Source organism: Trematomus bernacchii, unplaced genomic scaffold (genome assembly GCF_902827165.1).
Source record: "Trematomus bernacchii unplaced genomic scaffold, fTreBer1.1, whole genome shotgun sequence".
NCBI classification, from domain to species: domain Eukaryota; kingdom Metazoa; phylum Chordata; class Actinopteri; order Perciformes; family Nototheniidae; genus Trematomus; species Trematomus bernacchii.
The window spans coordinates 4,423,747-4,438,814 of record NW_022987685.1 but is presented as its reverse complement, the minus strand read 5'-3'; the positions used below and the strand labels follow the sequence as shown (position 1 = coordinate 4,438,814).

Genomic DNA, 15,068 nt, shown 5'->3' with positions numbered 1-15,068 from the left:
ATCTGTTTCCCAGCAGCTTGAGGACAAATTAACTTAATTCTGTCCAAGATGGTTTACTCATGCAGACGAAGTCAACCAAATTAAAGTATAATTAAGTGTTTGCTCGATGCCATGCAATTTTCAATGCTTTAATTGCTGAAAAACAGCAAGCCAAAGTGATACAGATACTTTTAGTCTCACTCCAGGAAATTATTATTTGTCAGAATTTGATTCGTGCCTTCTATCGCAATTTGGAAGGCATGGGAGTATATAGTAATTATAAAATATATGTTTTATGCAATATTAGTGTGAGTCAGCAGGAGCCGGAGAAAGAGCCTAACAGAGCGTATGTGCCCAGTGAACACTGTCCATAGGAATGAATAGGAGGATGTTTTTCCTAATGCATCCATGGCAGAAAACATTGCATGCTTAATATTATTGTATATGTCCTAAGAAATGTATGCTGGGCATTTTTTTTGCAGTCTATTTTCACACCATATGTAAGTTAGCATCAGGCAGTTTCAAAATGTGTGTACCCGTATTATACCGTTATAACACTTTAGTGTACTCCACATTCAAGGGTTCATAGCACTGGCAAGTTGACTACTGTACTGAAAGACACTCCAATCAAAGCCCCACAATCCTTGAACCATTGAACACCTACTATTTGTATGCATATTAACACACGTTGGAGGGGATATTGAGAATTATTCCTTGGTGTGTCTGTTTCTTCAGTATTTACAGGTAAAGGACATCTGCATGTGAAGATAGACTCCAAACTAAATGTTCAAAAGCACTAAAAACATTGTGTGAACAACTCTCAACAGAAAGATTGAGGTAACAGTCTTTCCAAATTCCTCCTTTATAAGATGAAAAACATTTCTGGAGGCGATGTTTAATACCCTCCTCTACATATATGCACATGTAAATGGCTCCTGCATGTAAAGACAGACACCGCTTGCACTCACGGATGTTCTCGGTGTTCTCCTGCACGATGTCGGTCTTCAGCAGGTTGTCGGCGAGGATGAAGGCGCCCTGCTCCACCGTGTCCAGCAGCGTGGTGGCGGCCCTCAGCTGCTCCGCGGTGCTCAGCTGTCTCCACGCCGCCTGCGCCTGCGGCTGCAGCAGATTGTTGACCGTCTCCACCATGGCCTGTGGAGGCAGATCATTGATTCAGTGAGAAGAGCTAAGCTGCTGAGGGACTGCCGCTGTATGTGGAGGTGATGTGGTAAACGGTGCGAGTGAGGGGAGAGGAAATGGGATGAAAAACAAATCATGCAACCCTGAGGGACGGTGGAAGGAAGAGGCATGAAGTGTTTCCCCCCCTTTTTCATTTGAAGTAATATTCCTTGGTAATATTTCTACTGAGCAATTATATGCTTTTGGACATAGAAAGTAGCACCTTCATCTGTTTTGACATTGAACATGATGTTACACTAGTTTTTATCTTCGAGAAGAATTAATCACCACAATACTAGAGGTGAGTGTGTACATGACTTAAGGCGAGAGTTTTTAATTGGTCTGATTAATGTTTCTCCATGCAGACGCTCCCAATGCACTACACACGGAAACATTAAGACAGTGCATGAACAAGGTATCGCTGCTAGCATCAATCTGCAAGCATCCTTCCTGCATTTTAAAATCTCAGAACAACTATTAGGCCTTCTTTATAATCTTCACACAACAACGCCAAAGCGAGGAAGCAAGGAGGAAACATTCTCCAAGACAAGATGAAAAATTAAGAGCCATTAAAGATTTAAAAATGCCAATGGCAAGATATATGAAGAGAATACTAATTGGTCAAGCCAAGCAATTAATTCTATTCTGCACTGAGGAGCAAAATGAGTCTGAGAGTGGAAGAAAATACATTTCTGAGGTGGGCGAATGCAGAATTATTAGACATTTCCTGCACGGCGTATAATAGTAACCAATCCGCCTTTAAAAGAGGAAATCTCATATCTGATGTAAAAATGGTTTGACTTTTGATTTTCCTTTTTGCACTTCTTCAAAAGCCAGTTTAATCTGTGACATGCAGAAGATAGAAGATCTGATGCGTGTTAAAAACAGGGAGTGTCAAGTTCTCTCTGAACTTCGATCAGATCCCTGTTTTGATCAGCGGATTATGAAAGAGTTTGAGTATGACTCAGGAAACAGCACAGGGATAAAGCGACAGGCGAATGAGAGGAATCATGTGCTTCCGTGTATCAAATGACTTCCTGATGAACAAAAAGTGTAATGGACCCCCCAATTACCTCATGATGTTAAGTTGTATGTTTGTTTGGAATGGCTGTGATAGAAGAGGAGATTGTGTTCGGCTCACTGACGCTGGACGAGAATTTCAAACAGCACCAGCTGGCTTCTCCTCATTCAAAACATACCCGGCACACACGAGCCGCCCACACACACTGAGAGGCTGACGCAAGAGCGAACACACACCTCTGCACCTGCTCGTACACACAAACAGAGAAACTCGCACGCTCGTGTGCACGCAGTCTGGCAACTTTGATGTAATTATTCATTATCTGCAGCCAATCTCCAATCCCACCTCCTGACATTCAGCTCCAGGCAGAGGTTGATTCGCTCTCAATTAAGGAGCTCCTTTTCTTCAGGCACTGACATTTTATTTCCCTTTGTTCACCACTGCAATGTTTTTTTCAGCACTTCTTAAAACACTGGAATAATGGTTGTTCAGGGGAACGATTGATGGACTCGCTGCTTTGCATGCAGCCGAGACGTAGGCAGAAGAATGGGTCAGTAACTTTGTGAATGCACAATGGATAATTGATAAGCTAGAGTGAATAAAAGTGTGTATGAAACATTTGCCAAAAGCTGTGTTGTGATAGAGATCAGCTTTCTTTCAGGCATTTATGATGTAAAAGAATGAAGCTGACAGTCACTCATGGAGCATCTGTTGGACATGCGACAGATTACCAAATCACTGAGACGCAAATGATTCATTACTGATATTAATATGTCTGTGGCATGGCAATTTTGCCTCATTAAAACCAGATAATTGAAATCTCAGGACTGAAGAGGGATACTTCACATACAAAACACCTATTGTAGTGTTAATAATGTCCAAAAGAAAACTATGCTCCTACTGGTATCCAAGTGAAGCATGTCAATGCCTTTGTCCTCTAAAATGGTTAATAACAATTTAGAAGAGTAAAATAAGTCCACACTGAATGAGAAGTGTCTTTCCAGTGTTATACTTTGTGTCCCTGAGGGTCTTGTTAAGCTTTCTACAGCATGTGTGTCAAACAGCATTGGAGCCTTCAGCTAAAAAACTGATGTCATGTATTCAGATCTTTCTTTCCAAGCCAATGCACCGACAAATTCTCCAATTCACGAAGAAGAAGAATGACATAAATCGTATCTTTTTTTAAACCGCAGTGATGGCTATGATATCAATTTTGCATTGTTGTATGTTATCTCCTACCAACAAGACCTGTAGGTATATTTTTTCCTCAAAATGTATAAGGAACCAGAGTGTTTTTGTGACACAGCTTTGTAGATTCGAAGCAAGCATGACCAAAACAGACTTGAGAACAATACCAACATCTTCCCCTGCAGAATCAGCACTCAGATGCTGCGTCTACAGCATGCCCACTCTGATGTTAAACATGAAGCTACAGCCAGCAGCCGGTGAGCTGGAGATGTGCGCCCATGCAGCAGCACAGTTGAGACGTGATGCTATTAGCACACTGCCACTCCATCTGTCACATGTAGCTTCCAGTCTGCTGAAGCTAACTCACACATTTCCTTTCCTGTGCTGAAAGAAGGCAGTGTGTTCTGGTTCCTGGTACAAGAGGGAAATGCTCCTCAGCTGCAGGAATGTTCCATGTGGAAAAAGGAGGACGAGAAGGAGGACAGGGCGTGAAAAGCTGCAGAGCATGGGCCATTTGTAGTGATGCAGAGAGAAGGGAGGAGAGGTGGACATTAGCGTAGCTTGGCTGCGGTCCAAGGTGTGTGTGCTGATTGATGAAATGAACTCTAGGTCTGGGAAATTGATTCTGGCGGAGGCTGATCTCCCTCTCCTCCTCCATTCCTGTTCTCCAGTCGGTTCCTCTCACTTTTGTCTGGCTGAGTCAAAATGAGAAGTACAATCAACACAAATGTATCCGACGACATGTCATTCGGCTCAGGTGAAGCTTTTGCATCATTTCTGTTTTTTTTTCATTTGACCTGCGAGCCAAATCCTCGCCTTCTCTGAAAATCTCTGCAAGCTTCTCGTTTAATATTTCATTACATCTCTCTCTTGTAGGCGGGTGGTTGTGTCTGTGAGCTTCTGAGGGATTATCTCTCTATTTTTGATGTTTAATCTCACTATTGTACTATTCCCACACATCAGCCCGTTTATTTATTTATCAACAGCAGAGAGGCTGACTTTCATTACAAATACATTTTATCAGAGACATGCCTTACCCAGTTTTAGAAGCATGTATTTTAGAAATACAAACCTTCATCCATGTTGACCTGTTGCCTAATTGAATTAAAGTTTGTATACTGCATCAGTACAAAAACCGCCATGTTATACTCTGAATATAAGATTGTTTATTTAACAAAAATACAGTTTTGTTTCCTAATTATTTCCAGTTGCTACTATTTCACTTTTGATTTTACAAATTAATTTGTTCAATGTAACAGTAATTTAAGGAAATACTTTCTCTAGTTTCTGTTCGGCTCTTAAAATGTTGTTTTGGAAGTGAGTTTGTGATTTTGTATTTTTCACAGGAAAAAAATCAAATGTGAAGCGGCTGTCAAGAGGATCAGCACCTCTAAATGTGAGGCCATGGTTCTCAGCAGGAAACTGATGGACTGTCCACTCCGAGTAGAGAATGAGTCTTAACCTAAGTAGAGGAGTTCAAGTATCTCGGGGTCTTGTTCTGAGTGGGTGGACAATGGAGCGTGAGATGGGCTGGAGAATCGGAGCAGCGGGAGCTTTGTGCACCGTTGTGATGAAGAGAGAGCTGAGTCAGAAGGCCATGTTTATTCCTACCATCACCTATGGTCATGAAAGGGGGGGGGGGGGACATGACCAAAAGATTGAGATTGTGGATACAACAGTTGAAATGGGTTTTCCCCGGAGGGTGGCTAGCATCTCCCTTAGGGATAAGGTCAGTCATCGCGAGGGACTCGGAGTAGAGCCTCTGCTGCTTCACGTTGAAAGGAGCCTGTTGAGGGTGCCACCTGGCCGCCTCCCTAAGGAGGAGCTGGGCGGAGGCTGAGGGGCAGACCCAGGACCAGGTGGAGGGATTATATTTCCAAGTTGGCTTGAGAGCGTCTTGGAAGTCCCCAGTCAGAGCAGGTTGATGTTGCCAGGGTAAGAGAAGTGTGGGGGCTTGGTTGGAACTGTGGTTGACAATGAAAAAAATATATGTTTGTTTTTTTCATACTAGTTTAAACCAACTTGCAGTAAAGCTCACACTAGTCACAGGGCCAAGCTAACTTTAAAGCTACATACTGTAGGTACAATTATATGCTATTTTTTCCAATCAAAAATTCCAACACTGCAAGAGACACTATTAATCCCAAACATCCTGTGAGAAGTAACCGATTGTACTTCAAAAAACACCTCAAGCACTCTTTTATTTGACATTTAAGAATTACCAGTATGTATGTTCATGTATTAATAATATCATGCTACCTTAATGAACATAAATATAGGATACAATCCCTGAAAACTCCTTCCACTTGCTTCTCTTCATCTCACAATATTCATAGCTCCCCTGCAGGCCAGATGAGGATATCTCTCCGTTTATGAGGAGGAGGTTATCTTCATCTTCCAACAAATTTACCGCCAGAGAAATGATATAATCTCGTTACATTCTGGAATGAGGATCCTCCCTCCGTTCCGCCTGCTCTCAGGTCATCTGCGCTACTACCCTCCCCCGGTCGTTTCTGTGTGTGAAGGTGTCGTTTTAATGAGGGGTCGCAGCGCCGGATCCTCCCTCTGTCCTCAACATTCACACTCACTTGGCTTCACAAGATATTATTTTGATCTTTTGTGTGTTGCACGACATACTTCTCTGCTTTAGAACACAATAAATGCTGCAGGAAGACACTATCCAAAGCTAGCGTGCTTGATTTTAGCTTAGTGGATGGACATAATCTCAGTAATTGGACCATAATGTCACTACCCATAAACAAGCTGCTGTTACTATGAGGCACAGGAGGCCGCTGTTTTCATCATGTTTGTTCGAAAATCAAAGGGCACAACGGGGGATCCTGCAGGGCGAACACAGAACATGATATGCTTTGTAGTTTATCAAGGCCAAATTGGTTATGACTTGTGGCAGAGATCACTGCTTATGAACAACCGAGACGGATTCAGAAGAAGTCACAACCAATGCTTGTCTCACAGGCACAGGTGTGAAGTTGATGCTGAGGAGATGAAACGTCAGAACGAGGTGAATTCACCACTTAAAACCAATGAGAATCACTCTTTACCTCATTTAGACATTAACCTGAAGCCCTGCACTTTATCTCGGAGTGTGTCGTCCTTTAGCACAACCACACCTGCGCTCACACACTCTGCCATGTTCCCAAAGTACTGAGGTGTGTTTGCAGCAGCAGAGGCAGGTGCGCGTCTCATTTGCTTTGAATTCCTCTGTTAATCCCATTTATGTCAACCACTAGGGCCTCGCTGGAGAAAACATTGCCCAAATTCTCTAATCAATGAAAAGTCCCTGAAAGGCTGGCGGCGCGTGCAGTCGATGGCGGTGTTTACCTACGGCCACAGATGTTGCTCCATTATTCCGCTTCGTCAAGTGAAAGCTCCTCAGAGGTGTTTGAATTTATCAACCCAGCGAGGGAGCAAGAGGAGGAGGTGCACAGCTGAGCGTACAGTCAGCTATGGGAATGTACGAAACATGAGGCCAGGTGCAGCAGCTGCAGGTAAATCACAGAGTTTGACCTTCTTTAGCCATGCCACTGACTTGGCTCCATACTGGTGATATTGCTGTATTTTACTATGTTTCTGCAGACTGAAACATATCATCAATTATTGGATTGCTATGAAAATGTTGGAATAAGTCATCAGAAATATTTATTTATCCCGGGGGAATTCGTTTTTCTGGACAGTTATTCCATTATAGAATGTAGTAAAAAAAAAAAAATTAGAATAATAATGCAAACATTAGGAGTAAAATATGTAATATATGCAACATATCAATTTATTTTTAGATTCAATACGGTTAGATTAGATGTATTTTATTCATCCATATTGGGAAATTGTTTTGTTGCAGCAGCATGTTTACACTTTATATTCAAGGCATTGCAACCGAGTAAAAAGTATATTATAAATAATAATAATATATTCAAAATGTTGATCTAAATAATAACTTAAATGTTTACTTTTTAAGTGAGGTGTCACCTTACATGATGTTTAAACATTTTATTTAAAAACCAAGCACCAGTTCATTTGTCGAATACGTTGACCTACTCCCTGATAAACCAATTTCTTTGTGTTATGAGCTCATTGTAAAACAATTATTGGTGCCGAGTTGTCATTATTTATATGTTTTCCATACTTTCGGTTGATAATGTGTGACTAATACTCAGAGTAATGCATTTTTTCAATTATTGACAAAACAAAAAATTGCCAATTGTTGGGTCTTTCCATGGCATTGAGAAAAATAAAGTGTGCATATACTGTATTTAGGAAACCACCATACTATAAGCATCTCAGAGACACATTTGCAAGTGAGCACACTCGACTGTAGGCAAACATACATTCAGTTGGATATTATTTGCACACATGGGGAAAAACAAATCTGACATGCCTCAGAGGAATGTAGGCAAAGGCATGTTGCTTTACATGAGCTGCAGAGCGTGCACACAACAAACGTCTGTCTCGAATGAGAAGTGAAGCTTTATGGGAGCATCTGTACGGCAGAAAAGATGTCAACTTATTCCACAGTTTTCCCGTCAAACTATTCTGATGACAGTTCACATGTCACCTCAGGAATACCAAAACCACTCAGCAGCACGCGAAAAGACTGAGAGAAGCAATAGAGGCCCCCCCTTAAATTAGGACACACATGCATTATGCATCAGGGAGAATCACAACACACCATGACTTTGGCTGACAGAGTAGTTAGAAGTTGACTTGCTGCAGTAATGAGGTCACTTCTGTGGTTCTTAAGCATTTTCTGAGAAAAGTAGAGTGTGTTAGATGCCTGAGAGCATTTTCTTTTCACTGATGCTATCCACTTATGTGGGTTATTTCACTGGAACGCAGTGCTGATGTGATGGTTTAAGGGCATTTCTGAAATGATTGAGGCACCTGAGAAAAATTCATGCTCAGGCCAAACACATTAGAGGAAGAATTCCACGACACGTGCATGCAGGGGGGAAATGATGACATATGACTTCAAGGCATGGAAGTTAACTTGGATTATATGATGAAAGATGACAGCAGAGTTGCCACAATGAGGTAATGGAGGGGATTTAGAGGGGGGAGATTTTGTCCAAATACCTGAACATAAAAGCGGCAAGAGCGCTCTCTTTTCTGTAGCTGCAACACAAAGAAAATCAACGAGTTAGGAAAAGGTTAACATATCAAACAACTCCTCTGAAATACATTTCTTTCTGCAGCTTGAAGTAAAGAGTCGAATCACTTTCATAAATCGTGTCGCAAATACATTAATTATACCTGATCTTAGAAACACATCAGATACTCGTGTGTTAATTAGCACTAAAACGAGATGTACAAGCCATGTGGGAATACACCTATGGCACACTTGAATGTGATTTCAAGGTAAGTATTTCAGTTTTTCAGAACAAGAAGAAATTCATGTGAGAACTCAGGAGAGCGGTTTCAGTTTTGATGCTCTGCCATGATTTAGCACACCTGACTGACAGGTAGTTCGGTTAGCACTGCACGCAGACTGAATTGTTTTAATTGAGTTCTAAAACGAGCGAGCTAGCCAACAAAGCTTCTGTGTGGCTTAACAGCTAGAATCTGGTACCGTGCTAAATCCATGCAGATTAGCTCCTAAGAGCACCGTTTCCTCATAAAGGAGCCCCGTGCTCCACATCACAGCCCACTCCTCTGGAAAGCGTGAGCCGGCTCCCCTTTGATCATGAGCAGCACACTGATCTCTTCGTTTGCCAACTCAATCCTCTCATTGTCTGCTGGCAGGAGCATTGTGCAGCGCTATCGGCAAAAGAAATCTTTAATTCGCTTAGCTCTCTGCAGATTGTGTCAAAAATGATTGGAGGTAAACATCAGCCGGGAGGAAGTCCAACACGAGGGAGAGAGGTACTGCAACAATGGACGGAGAATTATAAATCCCCTGACCTCCTTAATAAAAGCTCTTTTCATTTAACTCCACATAACTGCCTTTTTGAGCCAGTTCCTCACCTTTACAAGAGAAACTAAAGACTTCAGCAGCTATCTCCACCACAGCAGATCTTGAATGGGGGGTTTTATGTGAAACCTTTTTTCAAGAGGTATTATAAACTGTAGATTCTCCTCAATGTGAGTTTCCTCATTGCCTGCCCCTTTGCTTTCGGCCATCTTTACTGCCTTGCCTCTCCACTGCCACTAAAATCTCAATGGGGACATCTGTGTGTGTCGCAGCAATGAAATAAAACCGGTCTGCCCCCCGAAAAGCTATCTGAGACCAGGTGTTCATTCTCCCCTACAAGTGAAGCCGCTCCTCCAAATTAACGAGTGACATTTTAAATGTCACTGATGTTTGCTGTTGAGGAAGTATTATTTGTGCTCGCAGTGAGTCGCTGAGATGATGCAACATTCTCACAGAGCTTAGATCTGAAAACCTACGCTGTACTATTAGTATAAATCAAATGCTGCATGTGTAGTGCTTTAGACGAGCATGACATCCTTTAAACTACATCAAAGTTGAACTGATAGCATAATGCATGAGAGCTACAGATATGCTCTCCGCTGTAGTTGAAGGTGTTTCATATGCATTGACCTCAGGAAAACGCTAGGTCTCACTTTTTCTGACAGCAGCAGCAGCAGCAGATCATTAAAGAAAAACCTACTGTTCAGGTTGCACTGGGTGGAGGTGATGTGGAAGGTACGGTAAGCATACATTTTGAAAACTCAGAAAGGTTTAGGACTCATAAATTGGCCCTTTTGAGTTAACGTTGTAAGCTTTGGCGTAAAGGAGTAGAAACCAATCCTGTTTATGCACCCTGTTAGATAGCCATATATGTATTAGAGCATAGATATTCGTTTTTGTACCTTGTTGAGGCTCCGTGCAGCGCTGTCTTTGCCACCGGGCGTCAGGTTCCTGAGCTGCACGTCGAGCAGGTCCACCAGCTGCACCATGGCCTTCACGGTGAACGTGATGTCTCCCGCCTGGAGATTACGCTTCGTTTGCTCTGCTAACTCCCGGGCGATGACTGCAGCCGTCTCTCCAGCTTTGAGCTGCAGGAAAAAGGACAGAAAAGAACCGGAATTAGGTGATAACTGGCACAGATGTATTCCTTATATTCTTTAACTCATCATACACAACCCATAAAGTTGACAAATTGCAATATACATATTTTTAGCCCTAGCCAGTTAGCCTATATGTTTTCCCTAACTGCTGCTTTGCTGCACACAGTTATTGTGGCGAGACGGCACTCAGCTGAGGGCCAATATTGTATCTGGAAGCAATTATAAAATCAACCAATGAGGGGATTTCCCCAGATAGCCTTACACCTTTATGAAGCTAATGGAGAGCTGCAGCTCAGGGCGGGCAGTGTGCAAGTTGTACACAGAGGACACATCCTCTACAATATTCATTTTTCTTTTGTTTGGACGAGATGTGATTTTTGTGTCTTGGGATTTGTTGAAAACAGAAACATATGATTAGTATTTCCCTTCCGTGTTTTAACGGCTTTATTTCTATTTAGGAAACCTTTACTTTTTAATTTCTAACTCACTCTGACATACTCTTCTGTATTACATTATCTTTCATTGACAATGCAGAAACAATTACCCTGCATGTATACAAAAACAATAAAACCCAAAGCTAGTATCTTAGCAACCAACAATAGGATGTGGGTTTCTGTACATGCTGCTCCGACATGAAGCTTTATCTGGATACAATTCATTAAATAAATAATCTATTATTATCTATATATATAAAATAATAAAAACATTTCTATAAACATGAACAAGTTCAATAATGTATAATAAAAAAAACAAGATATTTTTATAAACATTAAAGTTAAACTTATATGACCAATGAAAGACATTGACTAAAAATATTGATATAAACATGATAAGTCAATGGTTAAAATGTAAACCTTGTACTACAATATATAAGTTGCAAATTACAGTATACATGTGTGTAATGTATTAGTATTAATAAGAAGAAGTGATTTTCTGCTCAATTGTAAAATGGCTAATACCTCAAGCCGTAAGTTAGTGTTACTATAACAAATCTAGCTATTCTTAGAGTAGAAACTAAATTGCCACATGAGTTTTCTTTTAAAGGTAACGCTCTTATATCTAAACCAGGGGTGTCAAACTCAAGGCCCGGGGGCCAAATCCGGCCCGCCACTTCATTGTATGTGGCCCACAAGAGCTGGCAAAGAATATAATACGTTTATTATAATGTTGCGTGCCGCTTTACAGGAGAACGTTGCCCATAAACTACATGTCCCACAATGCATCTCATTGTGTGACATGCGCAATGAAGAGACTTGCAATTATTTTCCCTAGACTTCTGCTTTCAGACGTAGTTAATTATGAAGTTATTACCGTATCCGATAATAATCCAATGCAGAGGAAATATTGTAAAATAATACATTATTTTATATTTATTATGTATATTTATCTATGTATATTTATCTTAAAGTTAACACCGGCCCTTTGAGTGCAACCATAATTCTAATGTGGCCCGCGATGAAATTGAGTTTGACACCCCTGATCTAAACTGAGCTGTGGAGGCATCTGTTTATTTGCTAATGAGGCTCACCACAAACCCTGACACAAGTTTTCACACTTATTTATCCCGGTTTTCAAATGAGAGCCTACCTACAGTAGCTATCTCTACCTAATAATGTGACGAGGTGTAGCATATCAAACTTTTCCATGCTACACCTAAAACACAACGGCATGTACTATTGGGTCTCCATCTTGAGAAGAGCATAATGTAACTTCACATTCATCTTGAATCATTTCAGGAACTCCTTTCAGTATCAAGTTGTTTTTTATCAAAAGTCGTTTAACTTCAAGGATTTTTCACTGATAGACTTGATGCAGGAAGATGAGCTTTAAAACCGCAGTGGCACTAAGTACAACAGATTCACTTCGGCATCACTTGCTATCATCGCCTGTGAGTATATTAAGCCAATTATGCTCTGTATTAGTCTTCACAGAGGTTTGTACAGGGGAACGTGCCTCTGGAAGATGTTTTCCTCTTAATGAGGGGATGGACAGTGTTTCTTTTTGTCTAATATCATTGCTTTTATCCTCCATATTGTCCTCACTCGTTTTGTCGTTGGAAGCATCTGGTAATGAGCAGATCAATGTACAGGAAATATAAAAGACTGAAGTGGCAGATGGGCATCTCTGACACGATGGTCTTAATTAAAGTGTTCCACAGCGGCCAGCAGAAGAAGAACATTAATGACACTTCTCTTTTAAGTACATGCATTTCTTGATTGTCACCTTTTTTCTCAGATGTCGAGTATGTGCAACATCAGCCTCAGAGGAGCTTTACTGCTCAGAAATACACCTGATCATCCCTCTCCTCTCTCTATCTTGTTCTGCATCCATTTCTGCACACTGCCGTTAGTTGAATGGGCAGAGCTCGGTGCCGGTGAATACATCAGAGGCGTTATAACATGCACGCCTCAGGGGCCTGCGCTATGAGTTTAAAGGAGAACATTTTCAACATTGCTGGCAATTCATAATCTGGAACCCTGATCCCCACTTGCAGCTACCCTTCTCCTCTCCTGATTCGATTGTATTACAGATTTAAACAGGAAGCTTTAAATGGGGATCAGCATAATAACCTGCTGCAGAGGCAGGAGGAAGTCTTTCTTTTAGGAGAAACCTCCGGCTAATCCTCAACATGAATTGACTTGTCAAGAACAGACCACACATAACTAAGAACCTGTACAAGTCATGTTTTATATATACACCTTTCCTTTTGGGATGCCCCAATCATAATTGTTCCCTTCCCTCGAGTGTGTTCTATAGGTTTGTGTGCATGTAAATGGTCTGCAAAGGCTAAAATCCCAAAGTTTCTCCCCCACACACTCCCTCCCAGCCTGAAAAGCCTCCATTGAACTCCTTTGTTTACTTCCGGAACATAGTTACATCTAAGCGGTTGAACAATCACAACAGCCGGCAAGCTAACCAATCAGAGCAGACTGGGAAAATAAAGATTCTTTTGAACAATAAAGCATGGGAACATGCCACAGTAGAGGCACACACTAGTATTTTGAAACAGAAAATTTGCATAATGTGTCCTGTTTAAAGAATTTGAACAGCTATTGAGTCAGTATGGACCCAATATCAGTATCTGTGCATCCCTGACTCCTAAATACATGTATTTTAAAACATAGGCAAAGATTCACCTCCTAATCAAACCACATCTCGTCGTTTCACTGTTTCTGACTAATTCTATGTTGCAGCTGTTTACCTTCTGGCTGATGAGGTTGACCCAGGGGGAGGTGCAGTTGCTGAAGTCGGGCCCCTGGGGGTCCCAGTATGCCTCTGGACCCACGCACATGTAGGAGGCCACGCCTGGAGACAGAACAATGAAATCACATTTATTATATCAGAAGAGAAAAACCCATCTGTAGGACACTGTGTTCTGTAACGTGTGTGCTCATTACTCGAAAACTATGCGGCAACCATTTTTGATATGGATGAATACTTATGCATTTGATTTTATTAACGCAAGTTTGCCTCTTCATTTAATATGTAAATCTAGTTTTGTATTCTTTTTATCTGCACTTTCCCTTTGCTGTAACACTTTACATTTCCCCACTGTAGGACGAGGAAAGGGTTTCTGATTGTGTGTGTTTTGTGTGTGTGTGTTTCTGGAAGACCTCTCGTCTTACCCACATTTTCTCATTTCTCTTACTTTTCCCATTACAGAGTGATGAACTACACAATGCTCTCAGTCGGACCAACGAAAGCCCAATCCTCCCGTATGTCAATGTCTAAATAACACTGTGACATCCCAAAGAAACACAATTCTTAAGTGATTAAATTAAACGATGCAGCAGAATGTAATTGGGCGGTTTTATCTTGCAGTGACTGAAATTAAGTTTGCTCCACTCGAGGCCAGTGGAGTTCGCCCAGACGGCGTCTGTATGCAGTCATTAAAAATCACACGGTGTCTGTGTGTGACACTTCAACTCCTGCATGGAAAATACAGCAACATGGGCACCAATTAAGTGTGCCGAAGCTGAATTCATCGGGAAAGGTCAATTAAGCAGGCTGGGGAAATTGTGTCTGCAGAAAGTATTGAGATTTAGGGAGTGTCACTGTTACAATGTTGACTCTTTTGTACTAAAACAGCTCCAGATATAGAACAATTCAACAATTTAACCATCAATTCAGCCTTATAAATTACAGTTGAAGAAGTAGTCAGATTTTTCACTTCGAGACCTTATTATGTTTTTCTTTCCCTGTAGTGTGTTTGATAGGTTTCATGGTCTGCAAACACACATTTGACTTAAACGGTACTTTAAATAACGCATTTCACTATATTCCAGCACTTTCAATCATGACAATACATAAAATATGGTTATATCAAGATATTAAGAGTAAAAAATTAAGATGTTTTTGTGGGTTTTCATAGGTCATTTTGCAATGAATCCAATGTATGACAACCAACGATGACAGACTATTGCAATATTGTGCAACAACCCTTCTATGTGCAATATACACTCTTCTGCATTGTACTACTGTTATTACTGACTACTACTTCACTTTAGCTATAGTGCAATAATCTCTGTTATGTATGTAAAATACACATTACATATTATTTCCTACTATGTCAACACATTTATATATTTAAAGGTAAGTATTTGTAACCATGTCTGCGTACTTATTTCTCCTTACTTTTATTAAATTGTTCTTTACTTTTAATGAAGTAAGCCTA

At 40.9% G+C, this 15,068-nt stretch overlaps 1 protein-coding gene across 1 annotated transcript in view; it reads right to left on the bottom strand.

The window, feature by feature from the left end:
- Positions 1-15,068, bottom strand: part of LOC117487960 (adhesion G protein-coupled receptor L3-like) — a 181,785-nt gene that overhangs the window by 38,291 nt on the left and 128,426 nt on the right. The window contains 4 exon segments of the mRNA XM_034136751.1: positions 948-1,131; positions 8,459-8,497; positions 10,196-10,381; positions 13,596-13,699. Coding sequence (XP_033992642.1) covers positions 948-1,131; positions 8,459-8,497; positions 10,196-10,381; positions 13,596-13,699 — 513 coding nt within the window.